Source organism: Oncorhynchus mykiss, chromosome 6, assembly GCF_057628025.1.
Source record: "Oncorhynchus mykiss isolate SJ-2025 chromosome 6, ASM5762802v1, whole genome shotgun sequence".
NCBI classification, from domain to species: Eukaryota; Metazoa; Chordata; class Actinopteri; order Salmoniformes; family Salmonidae; genus Oncorhynchus; species Oncorhynchus mykiss.
This window is the reverse complement of record NC_143027.1, coordinates 33294711-33311707: the sequence shown is the minus strand read 5'-3', so window position 1 is coordinate 33311707 and position 16997 is coordinate 33294711. Positions and strand designations below refer to the sequence as shown.

At 43.1% G+C, this 16997-nt stretch overlaps 1 protein-coding gene across 3 annotated transcripts in view; it reads right to left on the bottom strand.

The window, feature by feature from the left end:
- Positions 1-4082: 4082 nt before the first annotated feature.
- iqgap2 (IQ motif containing GTPase activating protein 2) overlaps positions 4083-16997 on the bottom strand; it is a 91161-nt gene continuing 78246 nt past the window's right edge. For all 3 annotated transcript variants that reach the window (XM_036979941.2, XM_036979942.2, XM_090237711.1), the window contains exons 27-38: positions 16109-16249; positions 15430-15514; positions 14970-15202; positions 13990-14122; positions 12013-12115; positions 11704-11845; positions 9489-9576; positions 9080-9292; positions 8814-8974; positions 8406-8549; positions 6887-6995; positions 4083-6496 (exon numbers count right to left, since the gene is read on the bottom strand). In XM_036979941.2, the coding sequence (XP_036835836.2) occupies positions 6383-6496; positions 6887-6995; positions 8406-8549; positions 8814-8974; positions 9080-9292; positions 9489-9576; positions 11704-11845; positions 12013-12115; positions 13990-14122; positions 14970-15202; positions 15430-15514; positions 16109-16249 (1666 nt within the window). In that variant the 3' untranslated portion in view covers positions 4083-6382. The remainder of the gene's footprint in view (positions 6497-6886; positions 6996-8405; positions 8550-8813; positions 8975-9079; positions 9293-9488; positions 9577-11703; positions 11846-12012; positions 12116-13989; positions 14123-14969; positions 15203-15429; positions 15515-16108; positions 16250-16997) is intronic.

Sequence of the window (16997 nt, the reverse complement as noted above, 5' to 3'; positions counted from 1 at the left end):
GCAAAACATTTTAGACTGTATCAACAGTGGACTAATGAAACAAACACTAAAAGTTTGACTGGTATTATCCTTTTAAAAAATCAGACAACCGCCAACTACTTCTATACCGAACTTGAAATGTGTAGAGATTTACTGTGCATGTTAATACTGTGGTTTTGAAACACAGCATGACAATATGGACCATTTCTTCAAATGTGGAGTACATAGTAATAGACATTGTCATATACACCGAGTGTACAAAACATGCCCTTTCCATAAGATAGACTGACCAGGTGAAAGCTATGAACCCTTATTGAGGTCAACTGTTAAATCCACTTCAATCAGTGTAGATGAAGGGGATTTTTCAGCCTAAATTCAGAGGGTGAATGGGCAAGACAAAACATTGAAGTATCTTTGAACGGGGTATGGTAGTAGGTGACAGACGCACCGGTTTGAGTGTGTTAAGAACTGCAACACTGCTAGATTTTTCAAGCTCAACAGTTTCCTGTGTGTATCAAGAATGGTCCACCACCCAAAGGACATCCAACCAACGGCAGGCCAGTGGTCAAAAACAGGTAATTGATGAGAGGACAAAGGAGGCTGACACGAATTGTGATTCATAAAATAATGCACAACTCATCGTACCTCGATACGAATGGGGTACGGCAGCCGACGACCTTCTTTCAGCAAAATACTGCATTTGCAGTGGGCTAAGGATCAAAAACACTGGATTGCCAGGTCTGATGAATCCCGGTTCCTGCTGTTTTACGCTGATGGGAGGACTAGGGTATGGTGAAAAGCACTTCGTACATGCATCCATCATACCGTGTGTCAACATTGCAGGCTGGTGGTGGTGGTGTGTTTTCATGGAACACATTGGTCCCCTTGATAAAAGTGGAGCAACGTTTGAATGCCACAGGATATCTGAACACATTGCCAAATCAGGTGCATCCCTTCATGGCAGCAGTCTATCCATCTGTGAATAGCTTTTTTTCACTGCAGAATAATGCCACAAGGCTAGGATTGTCTAGGAATGGTTCCACAAACATGACTGTGAATTCAGCTGATCTCAATCCAATTGAGCATCTGTGGGATGAGATGGAACAAGCTATTCGGATTAGAGATCCACTACCAGCCAACTTGACACAGCTGTGGGAAGCATTGGAGTCAACATGGGCCAGCATCCCTGTGGAACACTTTTGACACCTTGTAGAGTCCATGCCTGATGAATTGAGTCTGTTCTGAGGGCAAAGGGATTGCAACTCAATATTAGGAATGTGTTCTTAATGTTTCGTTCACTCAGTCCATGTAGAGTGCACACTAACAACATTACTCAATATACAGTTGCAGCAACAAAGCATCTGTAGAATTGTACTTACCAGTAGACTAGCATTTAAGAAGAGGTCATCATTTCATTGAGTTTGTGAAAGAAAAAAAAAACACAGAAAAAGTGATAAGCAAGTTAGGTCCCCAAAACCGATTTTTACAAAGTCAAATTAATGTGTTAGAGGTTTCATAATGCTCGTATCGAAACCAAAGTAGATCATTTAAGATTGTTTATACATCAGTTGGGCTCTCTATAATCTACAACATGAGGTCTTAAACCTAGCAAAAGTGCTTCCTTGCAGTTGTGTTGGGTAACAGTCAAAATGTTTGCCATGGGGTAAGTTGAGCCAATGGCCACCATACAAAGGATGATCACATTTAGTGTGTTTTATGCCTGACATCCATAGTATTTTTGCACTGTATGCATATGAACTCAATTTTGGTCATTTTTTAATGTTACTGAGAAGACATGTCCCGTCCCGTGTATACAAACGTAAAACAAGCAGGGGTCTAGCTCCCCTCCCCCCTGAGATTCTTCAAAGAGCAGCCAAGGAAGTGAGAGAAGGAAGACGTCAAATCACCTTCAAATGCAGAGAACTTGCCTCCGAATTGGCACATCGAAACAACAACTGGTCAAGAAATGGAAGGGTAAGTGATATTGAACAGAATCTATATTTGAATGTAGGCATACAATACACCACACCCCAATTCTATTAATTTAACCAACCAGCACCATCACCTACTGCCACAGGACACCATTACCCACTTATCCCGAGGCAGCGCAGCTTACCCCGTCCCGATGTACAAAGTAGATAATGGTGTCCTGTGACAATGGGTGATGGTGCTGGTCCAAGAGACCATTTTCTTTCATGGCCAAAAGCAAACGGACACCTGCTCAAAACATCTCATTCCAAAATCATGGGCATTAACATGGAGTTGGTCCCCCCTTAGCTGCTATAACAGCCTCCACTCTTCTGGCAAGGCTTTCCACTAGATGTTTGAACATTGTGAACAAGTGCATTACTGAGGTCGTGCACTGATGTTGGGCAATTAAGCCTGGCACGCAGTCGGCATCTGTCAAACCCAGATCCGTCTGGTGGGGTGCCAGATGGTGAAGTGTGATTCATCACTCCAGAGAACGCATTTCCACTAGCAGCAAGCTTTACGCCACTCTAGCCAACGTTTGGCATTGTGCATGGTGATCTTAGGCTTGTGCGCGGCTGCTCAGCCATGGACACCCACTTCAAGAAACATTTATTGTGTTGACATTGCTTCGAGGCAATTTGGAACTCGGTCATGAGTGTTTCAACCGTGGACAGACAATTTTTATGTGCTTCAGCACTCAGCTGTCCATTCTGTGCGCTTGTGTGGCCCGCCACTTCGCATTGACCGGGGCAGCTCTGGCAGGGCAGACATTTTATTGACTGACTTGTTGGAAAAGTGCCATCTTATGACGGTGCCACGTTGAAAGTCACTGACCTCTTCAGTAAGGCCATTCTACTGCTAGTGTTCGTCTATGGCGATTGCATGGCTGTGTGCTTGATTTTAAACTTCTGTCAGCAACAGGTGTGGCTGAAATAGCCAAATCCACCATGTAGTGTATTTTTTACATGAATTCTGATTATTTCTAGGGACACACAGCCTGAGATATATGTAGATATCTTTGTTAGAAAGAATACTATGCATTTCTTGACATTGTGATGCTGAAGGTAAAAAAAGTTACTCAACTTACCCTACTCTCCCTAAGTTTGGTCCGTGTGCTGTCCTACCAGGTTCAAGGTATATACTGCGCACAAAAAAGTTTGTCAATCAGTTGTGGAAAAACGACCCAATACTTGAGTAAAAGTAAAGATACCTTAATAGAAAATGACTGAAACGTCACCCAGTAAAATACTTAAGTCTAATATATTATTTTATATATTAAGTATTAAAAGTAAATGTAATTGCAAAAATATACTGTAAAAAAAAAAAAAAGTAAAAGTATAAATAATTTCAAATTTCTTATATTAAGCAAACTGACAGCACCATTTTATTATTTTAATGTATGGATAGCCAGGGGCACATTCCAACGTTTTCTTTAGGAATGTAGTGAATTAAAAGTTGCCAAAAATATAAATAGTACAGTACAGATGACCAAAAACGACTTAAGTGGTACTTAAATACACTTCAAGTACTTTACACAACTGGTCATAACTCATTGCCGCCGCTGTCTATGCGCCCTCTGCGGGAAAACCCGTGGATATTGCTCTGCAAGTAGCAGTTTGAATCCGAGGGTTAGTTCATATGTTGACAATATACAAACACATTTTCTCAAAATTCTGTACATGGATGCGACAAATGAAATCAGCTTTTTTGTATCATAATTTCAATGTTAAACTGCTAAAATAAACACAGAAGCAAAACAACTAAAGACATTTTACTTACCATTGTGTAAGGCACATAGGCTGAAGTTTGGAGAGCAAAAAAGTCGCGAATAACCAATAAACCATGGCTGTAAATCACTGTTCCCATAAATTAACTATACAGGCAAGCGTGAGGGAAACACCAGACAGCCATCTGTCAGCGCTTAGAGCCAATTAAAATACATGTTGGATTTGAAAAGGCTGACTCCATCAATAGAGGGGTCGTAAAAAGCCTCGTCGACTATCAAGTGATTAATATATAGGATTTATTAGATAATTTCTATTCAGTGACGTAAATTACTATCTTGAATCCGGTGTCTCGAACATGCTGTGTTGCACAGCTGGGGTGACACTAAATGACAGTTAAAAAACAAATCAGGCTTTATTATTTATTTGATGACCACACAATTATTTTAAAATCATTTTCTTATAGCACTGCGATTGTTATAAAAACTGTGATTGTTATAAAAACTAACAAGAAAAATCAGTTATTTTGATTTAACCTCATTAAAACATTTGAAATTATTTTAATGTATACTTGACAGTATAATCTTTCTAAAAAGCAGTGAAACTAGGAAGAATAACTTCATTAATAGTCTTTAAAAGATACACAGCATCCCAATTTACTGTATGTAGATTAAAAAGGCACTGGTTAACTACTGTACTTCATTCCATGCTGGCTATAGCTGGATAGGAATGTTGCGGTCTAATCTCCCATTCTGACCATTAGGCAATAGTGCATTGTACACATCTAATTCCAAACACATTCTTTTTTTTACAAAAAAAAAACATTTTTTTTTGACAATAACAATGTGTTTACCTACAGTGCATTTGGAATGTATTCAGACCCCTGGACTTTTTCCACATTTTGTTACGTTACAGCCTTATTCTAAAATGGATAAAATTAATTGTTTTCCTCGTCCATCTACACACAATACCCCAATAATGACAAAGAGAAAACAGCTTTGAAGAAAACAGAAATACCTTATTTACATAAGTATCCAGACCCTTTGCTATGAGACTCGAAATTGAGCTCAGGTGCATCCTGTTTCAATTTATCATTATTGAGATGTTTCTACAACTTGGAGTCCACCTGCGGTAAATTCAATTGATTGGACATGCTTTGGAAAGGCACACACCTGTCTATATAAAGGTCCCACAGTTGACAGTGCATGTCAGAGCAAAAACCAAGCAATGAGGTCGACGAAATTGACTGTAGAGCACCGAGGGGATTGGGTCGAGGCACAGATCTGGGGAAAGGTACCAAAAACGGTCTGCAGCATTGAAGGTCCCAAAGAACCCCAAAGAACAGTGGCCTCCATCATTCTTAAATGGAAGAGGTTTTGCAACCACCAAGACTCTTCCTAGAGCTGGCCACCCAGCCAAACTGAGTAATAGGTGGAGAAAGGCCTTTGTCAGGGAGGTGACCAAGAACTCGATGGTCACTCTGACAGAGCTCTAGAGTGCATCTGTGGAGATGGGAGAACATTCCGTCTGGTAGAGTGGCCAGAAGGAAGCCACTCCTCAGTAAAATGTACGACAGCCCGCTTAGAGTTATGAAAAAGCACTTAGACTCTCTGACCATGAGAAACAAGATTCTCTGGTCTGATGACATCAAGATTGAACTCTATGCCTGAATGCCAAGTGTCACGTCTCGAGGAAACCTGGCAACCATCCCTATGGTCAAGCATGGTGGTGGCAGCATCATGCGGTGGGGGTGGTTTTCAGCAGCAGGGACAGAGAGACTATTCAGGATCGAGGGAAAGATTAACAGAGCAAAGTACAGAGAGATCATTGATGAAAGCCTGCTCCAGCGCGCTCAAGACCTCCGACTGGGGTGAAGGGTCAAGCCAAGACATCGCAGGAGTGGCTTCGGGACAAGTCTCTTAATGTTCTTGAGTGGCCCAGCCAGAGCCCCGACTTGAACCCAATCGAAAATCTTTGGAGAGACCTGAAAATAGCTGTGCAGTGACGCTCCCATTCCAACCTGAGAGCTTGAGAGGATTTGCAGAGAAGAATGGCAGAAACTCCCCAAATACATGTGCGCCAAGCTTGTAGCGTTATACACAAGAAGACTGGAGGCTGTAATCGCTGCCAAAGGTGCTTCAACAAAGTACTGACTAAAGGGTTCAAATACTTTAGTAAATGTATTATTTCAGTTTTTTCTTTTTAATAAATTGGCAAAAATGTCTAAAAACCTGTTTTTGCTTTGTCATTATGTGGTATTTAATCCATTTTAGAATAAGGCTGTAACGTAACAACATGTGGAAAAAGTCAAAGGGTCTGAATACTTTCCGAATGCACCGTATATAACTTCTACATATAAAATGTAAATGCCATTATAATATACTTTTGAAAAATATATTCCATGTACAATTAATTACCCAGTGGAAAACTGAACATGAAAAAAAATACAATAATTAAGCAACAGATATAACATGACAATAAAAGCAACAAACCCATTTCAATGTGAGCTTCATTTTGGTATAAAGTGATTCATAAAATGTGTGTGTGTGTGTGTGTGTGGCTCACCAGGGTGGCCAGTCAGATGAACATAACACGTTAACCACCATTCAAACATCCTATCTCAATTCTTGCTTTGTCAAAAGGCACACAATTCTTTCACACCTATGCCCACTCAATCTTTTCCCCTCCATCTTTGGTTCAATAATCCCTCATTTTCCATAGAACTTCTTGTTGAGGAGGAAGATGAGCAGGTTGACGTTGACTTTGGCTTTGTCAAACATCTTCATCACCGCCACTCCCTCGTACTGCAGCTGGAGCAGATCCTAGATAGGGACAGTGACAGACAGGGACAGAGACAACAGTCAACTATGGTTCTACGATCATAAAATAAAATATATATTTTAAACAACTATGGAACTACGGCTGGAGGAGGTCCTACACGGAACAGAGTCAACAGACAGAAACATGTCCTAGTCAACAGACAGAAACATGTCCTAGTCAACAGACAGAAACATGTCCTAGTCAACAGACAGAAACATGTCCTAGTCAACAGACAGAAACATGTCCTAGTCAACAGACAGAAACATGTCCTAGTCAACAGACAGAAACATGTCCTAGTCAACAGACAGGGACACGGAACTATCAGTCTGTCAGCATGACAGAGAGGAGCCGTGACAACCATGAGTCGTCGTCATTTGGGAGAAAAGCATCACCTGGAAATGGAGTTGGACCTTTTCCATCTCAACTCCCATGAACTTGGCCTTCACCTCAAAGTCTCCAACTTCCTCACTGGGAGAGATGTCAAACATTACATTTTTGAACCTGAGAGAAAAGACAAATACATGCAATTGAATTAATCAACTGAAAAGACAGGATACAGACACAGATAAGACAATAGCAGGACTAGAGTTGGTTAAGGTCACAATGTCAGACAGACTTGTTTTGGCATAACATTTAATGTCAATTGTGAGAAATAGTATGATCAGAAATATAAGCTTAGATATCCAATTTTCTCAAAAGGTTTCTGAAATGCATAGACGATATTGGGCCATAGTGTAGTGTGTTTAACTGGCTTTAAAGAGGACATAGCGATGCCTTCTAGATACTAGCTCTCAGTTTCCACTTTGACATGACCTGGAACTCCCACAGAGCAGTGAGGAGCCGACTTTGGCTCTCCTCAGCGCCACTCTAGCTAGAACAGCCTGACCAAAACATGAAGGACAGGAGCGAGTGTTCGGAGAGCGAGAGTGAGAGAAAGTGAAGGAGCGAAAGTGGGGGATAGAGCAAAAAAAACAGAGACAGAGAGAAACCAGAGAGAAAGAGTGAGACAGAACACGGTGGGCTTCTGTATGGACAATGTCCCTTAATGAGGTAGTTCCTCCCACCCCATCTCACACAGAGCTAATACAGCTCACTCCTCACATCAAAGACATGCCCTTGTCCCCGTCCAAATACTTTACCAACGCATCCTTCCTTTCTCCCTTTATTTCATGTTATCACTGATCTGATTGGTGAAAGCTATGAAATAAATTAAATGAAGCTAATAAAGTGTTGGAGAATGTTCCCTTGACCACCACAATACCCGAGACCCAGTATGGTACCAACTCACTTCAGGATTCAATACCATGTTCACATTTGGTGTCCATAGGCGGGTTGTCTGACAACGTCACGAAAATGCTGCACATGCATCGCAGGGGTAGAAGGCCATCTGCTGTTATGATTCTGAACAGTCAGATAGCTAGCAACAATGACAAGAAGCTGCCATGTGGGGAATCATAGGTCGCTTGTTCTTGATACCATGCCTTGTATTGAGGTGTTTTGACTGATGTCATTTCTATGATAATATGGCAACAATTTGCTAACTAGCTAGCTAACAACTGTAACAATGTATTCGAGAGACAAATGCATGTTTTCAATAAACATTTGCAGACGAAATATAGTTTACATGTTGTCAATCATATGATTCTAAGCCAACCTCCGTTTCGCCCCGAAGATGCGCACGCATCAGTTTGGTTAAACAACACACCCACCTATACTCCAAGTCAACCACACACTACATCTGAATCACAAAACCCTGGCTATTCGTTGTAAAAAGTTTGTCTGTTGCATAACATTTTGCTATGGTTTGAAATTGTGTGTACAAATGAATACTACTCCGGTTTCAGGAAGCTGATGTCACTGCACAATGCTAAGCTAGCTAGGACCAGCTGTCCTCAGTGCTGCTCCACTCACTGGTTGGTCTGCAGCCCCTCTATCTCCAGGATCACTCCCTTCTCGTGCAGTCGGGCAGCCGTATACTTCAGAGACTGATGCTTCCACTTCTTACTGCCCTTCTCCTCCACCTTCCTTTCTAGCTTGATGGACCGCCGCGTGTTCCTGTGGACACACAGACACGCGCCAGATAAGACACACGCATGGAAGTCACACAAACACATACTTAACACATCAAGTTTTGAATGGGACCAAGAGCAATGACAATGTATTTCAACACTAGCCCATATGGCCCAATTCCAAACCAATCCATCCTCTCCATCTCTAGATCTTTGTTGACTTGCAAGGCCCTGTACAGTGTTTGTGAAGGTCGGGTGAACTTCGACTTATGGTTAGTGGCGAGGGATGGGTTTTGTAGGGAACACTCACTTCCTGTTGAGGTTGTCGAGGCAGGTCTTGATGTAAGTGTCGTAGTAGTTGGTCTGGTCCTGATAGAAGGCTGTCTTGGAGTTGAGCGCACTCAGTGCCTGCTGGAGCTTCACCAGCTCCGCCCTCCTCCTCTGTCTGTAGCGTCTCTGGTAACGAATGTCCTGTCAATCACACGCAGAAGGGACATGATTGGTCATCTACAACACAAACGCTGAAGGCCATCAGTGTGCTTGTGTCTCTGTGTGTGTGTTTGTGCGCATGTGTACCTTGGCAATGTCGTTGATGAGGTCCTGGTACTTGTTGCTAGCGGTGACCAGGCCAGCCTGCTCCAGGGTTCGGAGGTTGCGGAGGATCTTCCTCTTCTTCTGCTCCAGAGGCAGCTGTCTGTCCTCCAGCACCGCCTGGCTGCTCTTCAGTCCCTCTGGGGTCTGGGCGTCCTGCACCGCACGCAGCGCCACCACCTTAGAATGCTCACACTCCTACAGGACAGCACAGGTAGGAAGAGGCAGACACACAAAAACAGAAAGGAAGGTTAGCATGTCTAGTCAGTCCACTCTTTCCCACTCCGGCATGACACAAAGGGAAAAGCATAAAAATAAAACCACTGATAGAGAAGTAGGCTATTTGAGGTGTGTGGTTGGCTGGGCTGTGTAGGGTTCATCATTATGACATCACCTGGAGGGCAGAGGCCGGGGTCTCAAGGGTCTCTGGGAGAGTGTCTCCTGGCTGGATCCTGATCACATCTACTATCAGCTTCTTAGTCCTGAGAGAGAGAGAGAGACCGAGAGAGAGGTAGATGAGACGGATTAAAAAGGATTATGTCTTTTCAACTAAACAGCGTAGCTCTCCTCAAACATTTAAGTCTTGTTGATTTGGTAGTGCGTTGAGCTCTGGCCTCTGCTTTGCACTGGGCTCAGGGGGAGAGCAAACATCTTGCTATGTTAACACACACACACAATGGACATGTCACTGTCCCGTTGGAGTTTCCATGACCCTGCAGTAGGGCATGACGCCACTCAAACACATTTCCTTTTTACTGACCCAGTGCATGGTGGACCGACACTTACCAGGACTACAGTGACACTCTGTATGCCTCCCAAACGGCAGCCTATTCCCTTTATAGGGCCCTGGTCAAAAGTAGCGCACTATAAAGAGTAGGGGTGCCATTTAGGACACAGAGCCTGAGAAAGCAGAGCTGGAGGGTTGACATCCTGAACATCTCAACTACTGTAGGTCAGATGAACAGAGTTGTCTAGAGATACCATCTATAGTATCATAGGTAGCACCAGGAGGTTTTCCTGACCACATGATTAGTCGTGATTATTGGTGCTCATGTCGCAGGAAACATGATGTAAACATTCACATCAGCAGAACAGAGGCTGTCTTTTAAACACAGCCTTCTCAAGGAAGAGCAAGAAATGGGCTAAAAATGTCAGGACAGGAAGTGGTAGTGGAGCAGGAAAGAGCACGTAGAGCTGTCACTGAGCAATACCCACTGTGGTTATTTATGTATGTACCTACTGGAACGTCATAACACAGCATTGAAACAGTGTTTCTTCTGGCTTCTTCCAAGTTAGCTTGGTCAGTACAAAACAGCTCACTGTGCAGTCTCCAGGGTTGGGTAGGTTACTTTCCAAATGTAATCCATTAGTTACTAGTTACCTGTCCAAAATTGTAATCAGTAACATAACTTTTGGATTACCCAAACTCAGTAACGTAATCTGATTACATTCAGTTACTTTTAGATGACTTTCCCCTTAAGAGGCATTAGAAGAAGACAAAATTGTATGTTACCAATTGAATGACATCAATGTCAATCAATGTTAAAGTTTACATAGCTGGCCATATATGGATGTTAAATTTTACTTTATGGGTTGGTTATGTAGGCTTCTTCTAACCCATCGCTTTCTACTACATATGATTAAATTACATCTTTACATGAATATATCTAACAACTACAGATTGCCCCTTTAAGTCTATGTGAGTTGAGAGCATGTGTCCATTAGGCCTATGGATTTTTTTTTTTTTATGAGTTTGAATTAGATTGAGCAATAAAAGCCCCACTTTTATTCTACAGGCTGGGATCCGCACTATGCAGCTGTTGCAAAAACGCATTTTTCACTGGCTGACCACTGGTTTCAAAAACAATGGTTGATAGGCAGCTTAAACTTCTTGAATTCAACCATTATTGGGTTCAAATACACATTTAGATTTGTGAACAGTCATCCACAACAACCACAGTAAGGCACAAATAGCTAAATGAGAGAGCAGCAGTGTGATTCACATAAATGCGCTATGTAGATAGCAATAATAAGTTATATCCATATCGCCGCAGACTACACCACTGCTGTCATACTTAACTCCAAGCATTTATTCCAGTTGGATAATCTTTGGATGCGGACAGCAGTCGTACCATTGGAAGACATAGCTTGGACTGTAGACTACAAAAGCCTATTCCTGCTCTTTTCCCACAATCCATCAAACACATTTGGTGTGTCATCATAGTGGTCTCTGACTTGTGGTCAGACTCGCTCAGGTAGAACAAACTTGCACCTTTTTTCAATGCTGATTTGAATGTCATTGAGAAAACAGTGTGATATATTTTTATGCGCAAACATCCTTTCTGAATTTATAAGTAATCCTCAAATTAATCATCTAGTATTTCAAGTATCTGTAATCTGATTACAATATTGTAGCTGGTAACAATGGATTAGTTACCCTTTTTTTGTAATCCCTTACATGTAACGGATTACATGTAATCCGTTACTCCCCAACCCTGGCAGTCTCTGTGTGTGGATGGAGATTCTAGTAGGTCACCATAATGGAGAGTCAATAAGAGATCTACTATATAGGGAATAGGGTGCCATTGGGGACTCATCCAGACTCTTACTTCATCATCAGGCCCTTCGTGTCCTTGTCATCTCCCTCCAGAAGCTCAAACTTGCTGGTGAGTGTGAGGGAGATCTCCGTCTTAGCCAGCTGACTCAGGGTGCTCTCCTTGTTGGGATGGTTAGGATCCACGGCTCCTTCACCTGGAGAAAAGACAAACATGCTTAGCTCTCCCTGCAGGCAGCTTCCTGACTCATTCTGAGACTGTGTGTACATGCTTATCACAAATTAGGATTCTGTCCTGTAAATGGATCTTCTAATGTCTGGGAGGAAGTGTGGCGTGTAAGAGGTATGGTGGTGTGTGTGGTACCCAGCAGTGCCTCCACATCAGGCGCGTCCCCCAGGTCCTCCAGCAGCTCATGCAGCAGGTCGTTGTGGTCGGGGGAGATGGCCTCCAGGTGCTCCAACACCAGCTAGGACACACACACGGTTAAATCACAGTAGCTAGGACACACACACACGGTTAATCACAGTAGCTAGGACACACACACACGGTTAATCACAGTAGCTAGGACACACACACACGGTTAATCACAGTAGCTAGGACACACACGGTTAATCACTGTAGCTAGGACACACACGGTTAATCACAGTAGCTAGGACACACACACGGTTAATCACAGTAGCTAGGACACACACACACGGTTAAATCACAGTAGCTAGGTCACACACACACGGTTAATCACAGTAGCTAGGACACACACACACACGGTTAATCACTGTAGCTAGGCCACATGGTTAATCACAGTAGCTAGGACACACACACGGTTAATCACAGTAGCTAGGACACACACACGGTTAATCACAGTAGCTAGGACTCACACACACACGGTTAATCACAGTAGCTAGGACACACACACACACGGTTAATCACTGTAGCTAGGACACACACACACACACACACACGGTTAATCACTGTAGCTAGGACACACACACGGTTAATCACAGTAGCTAGGACACACACACGGTTAATCACAGTAGCTAGGACACACACACACACACGGTTAATCACAGTAGCTAGGACACACACACGGTTAATCACTGTAGCTAGGCCACATGGTTAATCACAGTAGCTAGGACACACACACGGTTAATCACTGTAGCCAGGACACACACACACACGGTTAATCACAGTAGCTAGGACTCACACACACACGGTTAATCACAGTAGCTAGGACACACACACGGTTAATCACAGTAGCTAGGACACACACACGGTTAATCACAGTAGCTAGGACACACACACACACACGGTTAATCACAGTAGCTAGGACACACACACGGTTAATCACTGTAGCTAGGCCACATGGTTAATCACAGTAGCTAGGACACACACACGGTTAATCACTGTAGCCAGGACACACACACACACGGTTAATCACAGTAGCTAGGACACACACACACACGGTTAATCACAGTAGCTAGGACACACACACACGGTTAATCACAGTAGCTAGGACACACACACACGGTTAATCACAGTAGCTAGGACACACACACACGGTTAATCACAGTAGCTAGGACACACACACGGTTAATCACAGTAGCTAGGACACACACAGTTAATCACAGTAGCTAGGCCACACACGGTTAATCACAGTAGCTAGGCCACATGGTTAATCACAGTAGCTAGGACACACACTCACGGTTAACACTAGCTAGGACACACACTCACGGTTAACACTAGCTAGGACACACACTCACGGTTAACACTAGCTAGGACACACACTCACGGTTAACACTAGCTAGGACACACTCACGGTTAACACTAGCTAGGACACACACTCACAGTTAACACTAGCTAGGACACACACTCACGGTTAACACCAGCTAGGACACACACAATACACACATCACTTTTGTGTTATCTACTAGACACGCTTTTCTCCAACCCTAGGCCTCTCCAGCTCAAGATGCATGCAAGCTCTGTGTGAGATAACAGTTCATGAGGTCAGCCCTGTTCTTCTAGAGTCCGTCAAATCAATCTCAGCCCTTCATCCGTCTCTCATCTGAGAAGTCTAGAACCTCTGATGTCCTCTGATGATACAAGAGGTCTGTCACCATTACCACTCCCTTACCCAGGGGATGGAGATAAGAGAAGAGGGGCAGTAGGTTCCATAGAGGGGCAGTAGAGTCCTAGTTCACGTCCCAAACGGAACCTTATTCCCTAAATAGCGCACTACCTTTGACCATGGCCCATAGAGCTCAGGTCAAAGCCCTGGTCAAAGTTAGTGCATTATATAGGAAACGGGGTGCCATTTGGGATGCACCCATAGCCTGGGCTTACCGAGTGTGTGTTGATGATCTCATCTATAGAGATGTAGATGACAGGCTTGCTCAGAGTCACCATGTCAGAGTACTCATCCACGTTAAACTTCTCCTCTGGCTCGGGGACGTCACACGCAGCCTGGAAAAACACCCTGCCAGACAGGATCAAAGCATTCGGGTTGATTACTACCACACCAGGAAGATTTTAAAAAATGATTTATTGATTTAACTAGGTAAGTAAGTTAAGAACAAATTCTTATTTTCAATGACGGCCTACACCGGCCAAACCCGGACGACGCTGGGCCAATTGTGCGCCGCCCTATGGGACTCCCAAACACGGCCGGTTGTGATACAGCCTGGATTCGAACCAGGTGTCTAGTGACGGCTGTAGTGCCTTAGACCACTGTGCCACTCGGAAGACCCAGATAACTGGACACATTTGTAATAGTAATATTATCAGTTTACAAGGAACCATATATTTCTGATATCTACCCCAAAATAAACAAAACAACAAATAATATTGAAATCAGCTTAAAAGACAAAACATATCCTGTTGAATCAGGGTTTCTTCAAGAAAATTGACAGTTGTGGTTTTCAGTGACTGTAGTTCAAATTGATTTCCAAAAAAGATGAGTCAACTGTTTGGAGGGAGGGGCAGAGAACTCTGGGAACACAACTGTGTCCCTTTCTCTCGCTCTGTGTGTGTTTGAGTGTGTGTGTGTCTTGAGTTTGAGTGAAGACACACTACCCCACTTTCCTTGCCGACTTCTGCAATTTCACACAGACACTTCCTCTTTCTCCCTGCTCACCTTTGGCTCACGTCAACTTAACCCTGTTCTGACTTTCCTGTGACCTCCCAAGCGTTTACCGCTACAGCCCGCTCTGTCTTAAAGGATTCCCTTTTGCTTCATTAGATGGAACATTTCTCTGAGCAGTTTAATACGGAGTGAAAGTGAACTTTATCCAATAGTCTTGGGAGTTGTAGTTCTTTACTCTCACCTGAACTTCTGGTAGGTCTGGGAGATGTAGTTATTCATGGAGATCATGTGGGCATTGTCTGCCTCGAACAGCTTGTTGGCGGCGGCATGCTGCAGCATCTTGGCCACGGAGCCCAGGTTACGACGCTGGTCAGAGTGGAGCTGACCTCCGGCTGACATGTCGATGATGTCGAAGCCGTCTGGAGCCACTATGGCTGGGTTCATGTAGCGGTAGTACAGCAGGTTCCCTACAATCTGACAGCCGACACACACACACCCTCTGTTAAACGTAGCTGCATAGCTTCCCAAAGGGCTGTTATATCTAAGGACCTGTATTAATCAGTGCGAGCTGGATGACTACTGTGTCAGTGAACACTAGAGGAACCATAACAATACCCATAACAACATCAGCAACATACATGGAAGGTATACGAACAGCAAAGGAATGATCTAATATCACATGTAATATTCCGGTCTTATACCTTCAACAACTCATCCTCTGTAGCGTCAGGGAACTTTTCATGAAGGGAATGCTTTAGGACCTTTGCAATGTATCTCATGCCATAGCTACATGCAAAACAAAACATGGAGATCGTGTGAAATTGACAGGCATTACATAGATACACAACACAGTGATTTGATGCACAAATGATAGGAAGCAATAACATAAAAATGCAGGGGACTGTGAACATTTCAGAATGAGGGGTGTATTTTGGGCAGTTGTATAAAATAATTCCATGGTTGCCCCCTTGGAGTAAATTGAGCACAGCAGAGTATGGAGTCAACAGTTGTCTAAACCAGTAACATGGATGGTTTCTAACCCTCTATAAGCACTGTTTTGTTTACCCTTCCATAAACACACCACAGTCCCAAATGGGACTCTTCCCTTTCTAGTGCACAGGGTGTAATTTGGGGCGCAGCCTGGCAGTTTGGGTTTCTGCCCTGACAGGATGTTTTCTAGTCCTGTTCCCATACAGCTTCACCTTTCAAAATGCATCCTTCCATCCTCCCTTGGAGTGATCGCTGATCTATCACTATTGGAGTTCTGCTACAAGGCTTTTACAGAACCACTCATGTCAGATCAGTGATTGCATCAAGAAATAAAAAAGGAAAGAAAGACGGCTGCATTTTTAAAGAATTCCAAAAGGGCCTGAGACATACGGAATGTTATCCAGTGACGACACAATGGAGTTGAGCACTTTGTCTGTGGCCGTCCGCAGCGCCTGACTGGAGGACTCCAGCTTGGCGCGCACCTCCTTGTGTGACATGGCCTGGTCCGGGGTCACCTCGTAGGGCAGTTTACTAAGAGAGGGGGGACAACAGTTAGGTCAATGTGTGTATGTGCAGGTCAGACCTGGTTCAAATACATGTGAATTTGATATACTTATTTTCTGTGTATTTGAGTATTGTCTAATAATGGGGCCCGACTGTTGGAAAGTATTTTCAAATACTTATTTCAAATACTATTTTCAAATGCCTTGGTTAAATACATGGCAGTGTATTTGAGTCAGTGTATTTTCAAATAAATCATATCTAAATACTTACTTCCAAAGGTCTTTGAAAATGATTGAAATACCCTAAATAGTATTTGAACCCAGGCCTAACAATACATGCATTGCGAGGGTTCAATGCTGTAACAACACAGAATAAAACAATTGATGGTAATGACTGCCCATTACTATCACTTATAAAGGCATCATTTATTGACATTGCTTTACCAAATAAAAATATTTGGGTTGTGTATATTACATATGTTTTTAGTATGATGAATTTATTATTATATTTATAAAACCACAATGATGGTAGTGACTGCTCATTACTGCATAGCATGTATTAATAAACCATCCTTTAAACACATTACTTTAATAAAATATTGATAAACAAAATATTTGATGACTTATTCTATTCTTAGTCATCATCTCATGTCTGCTCAGGCAGTAGCAACCTGCCAGCCATCTATCTCTGTGCTCCCAAAAGAGTCATCCTCCAGGCTAGTAGGCTAGCCTAGCTGGCTAGCTGCCTGTGGTCTGACGAAGTCACTATTTCAGTA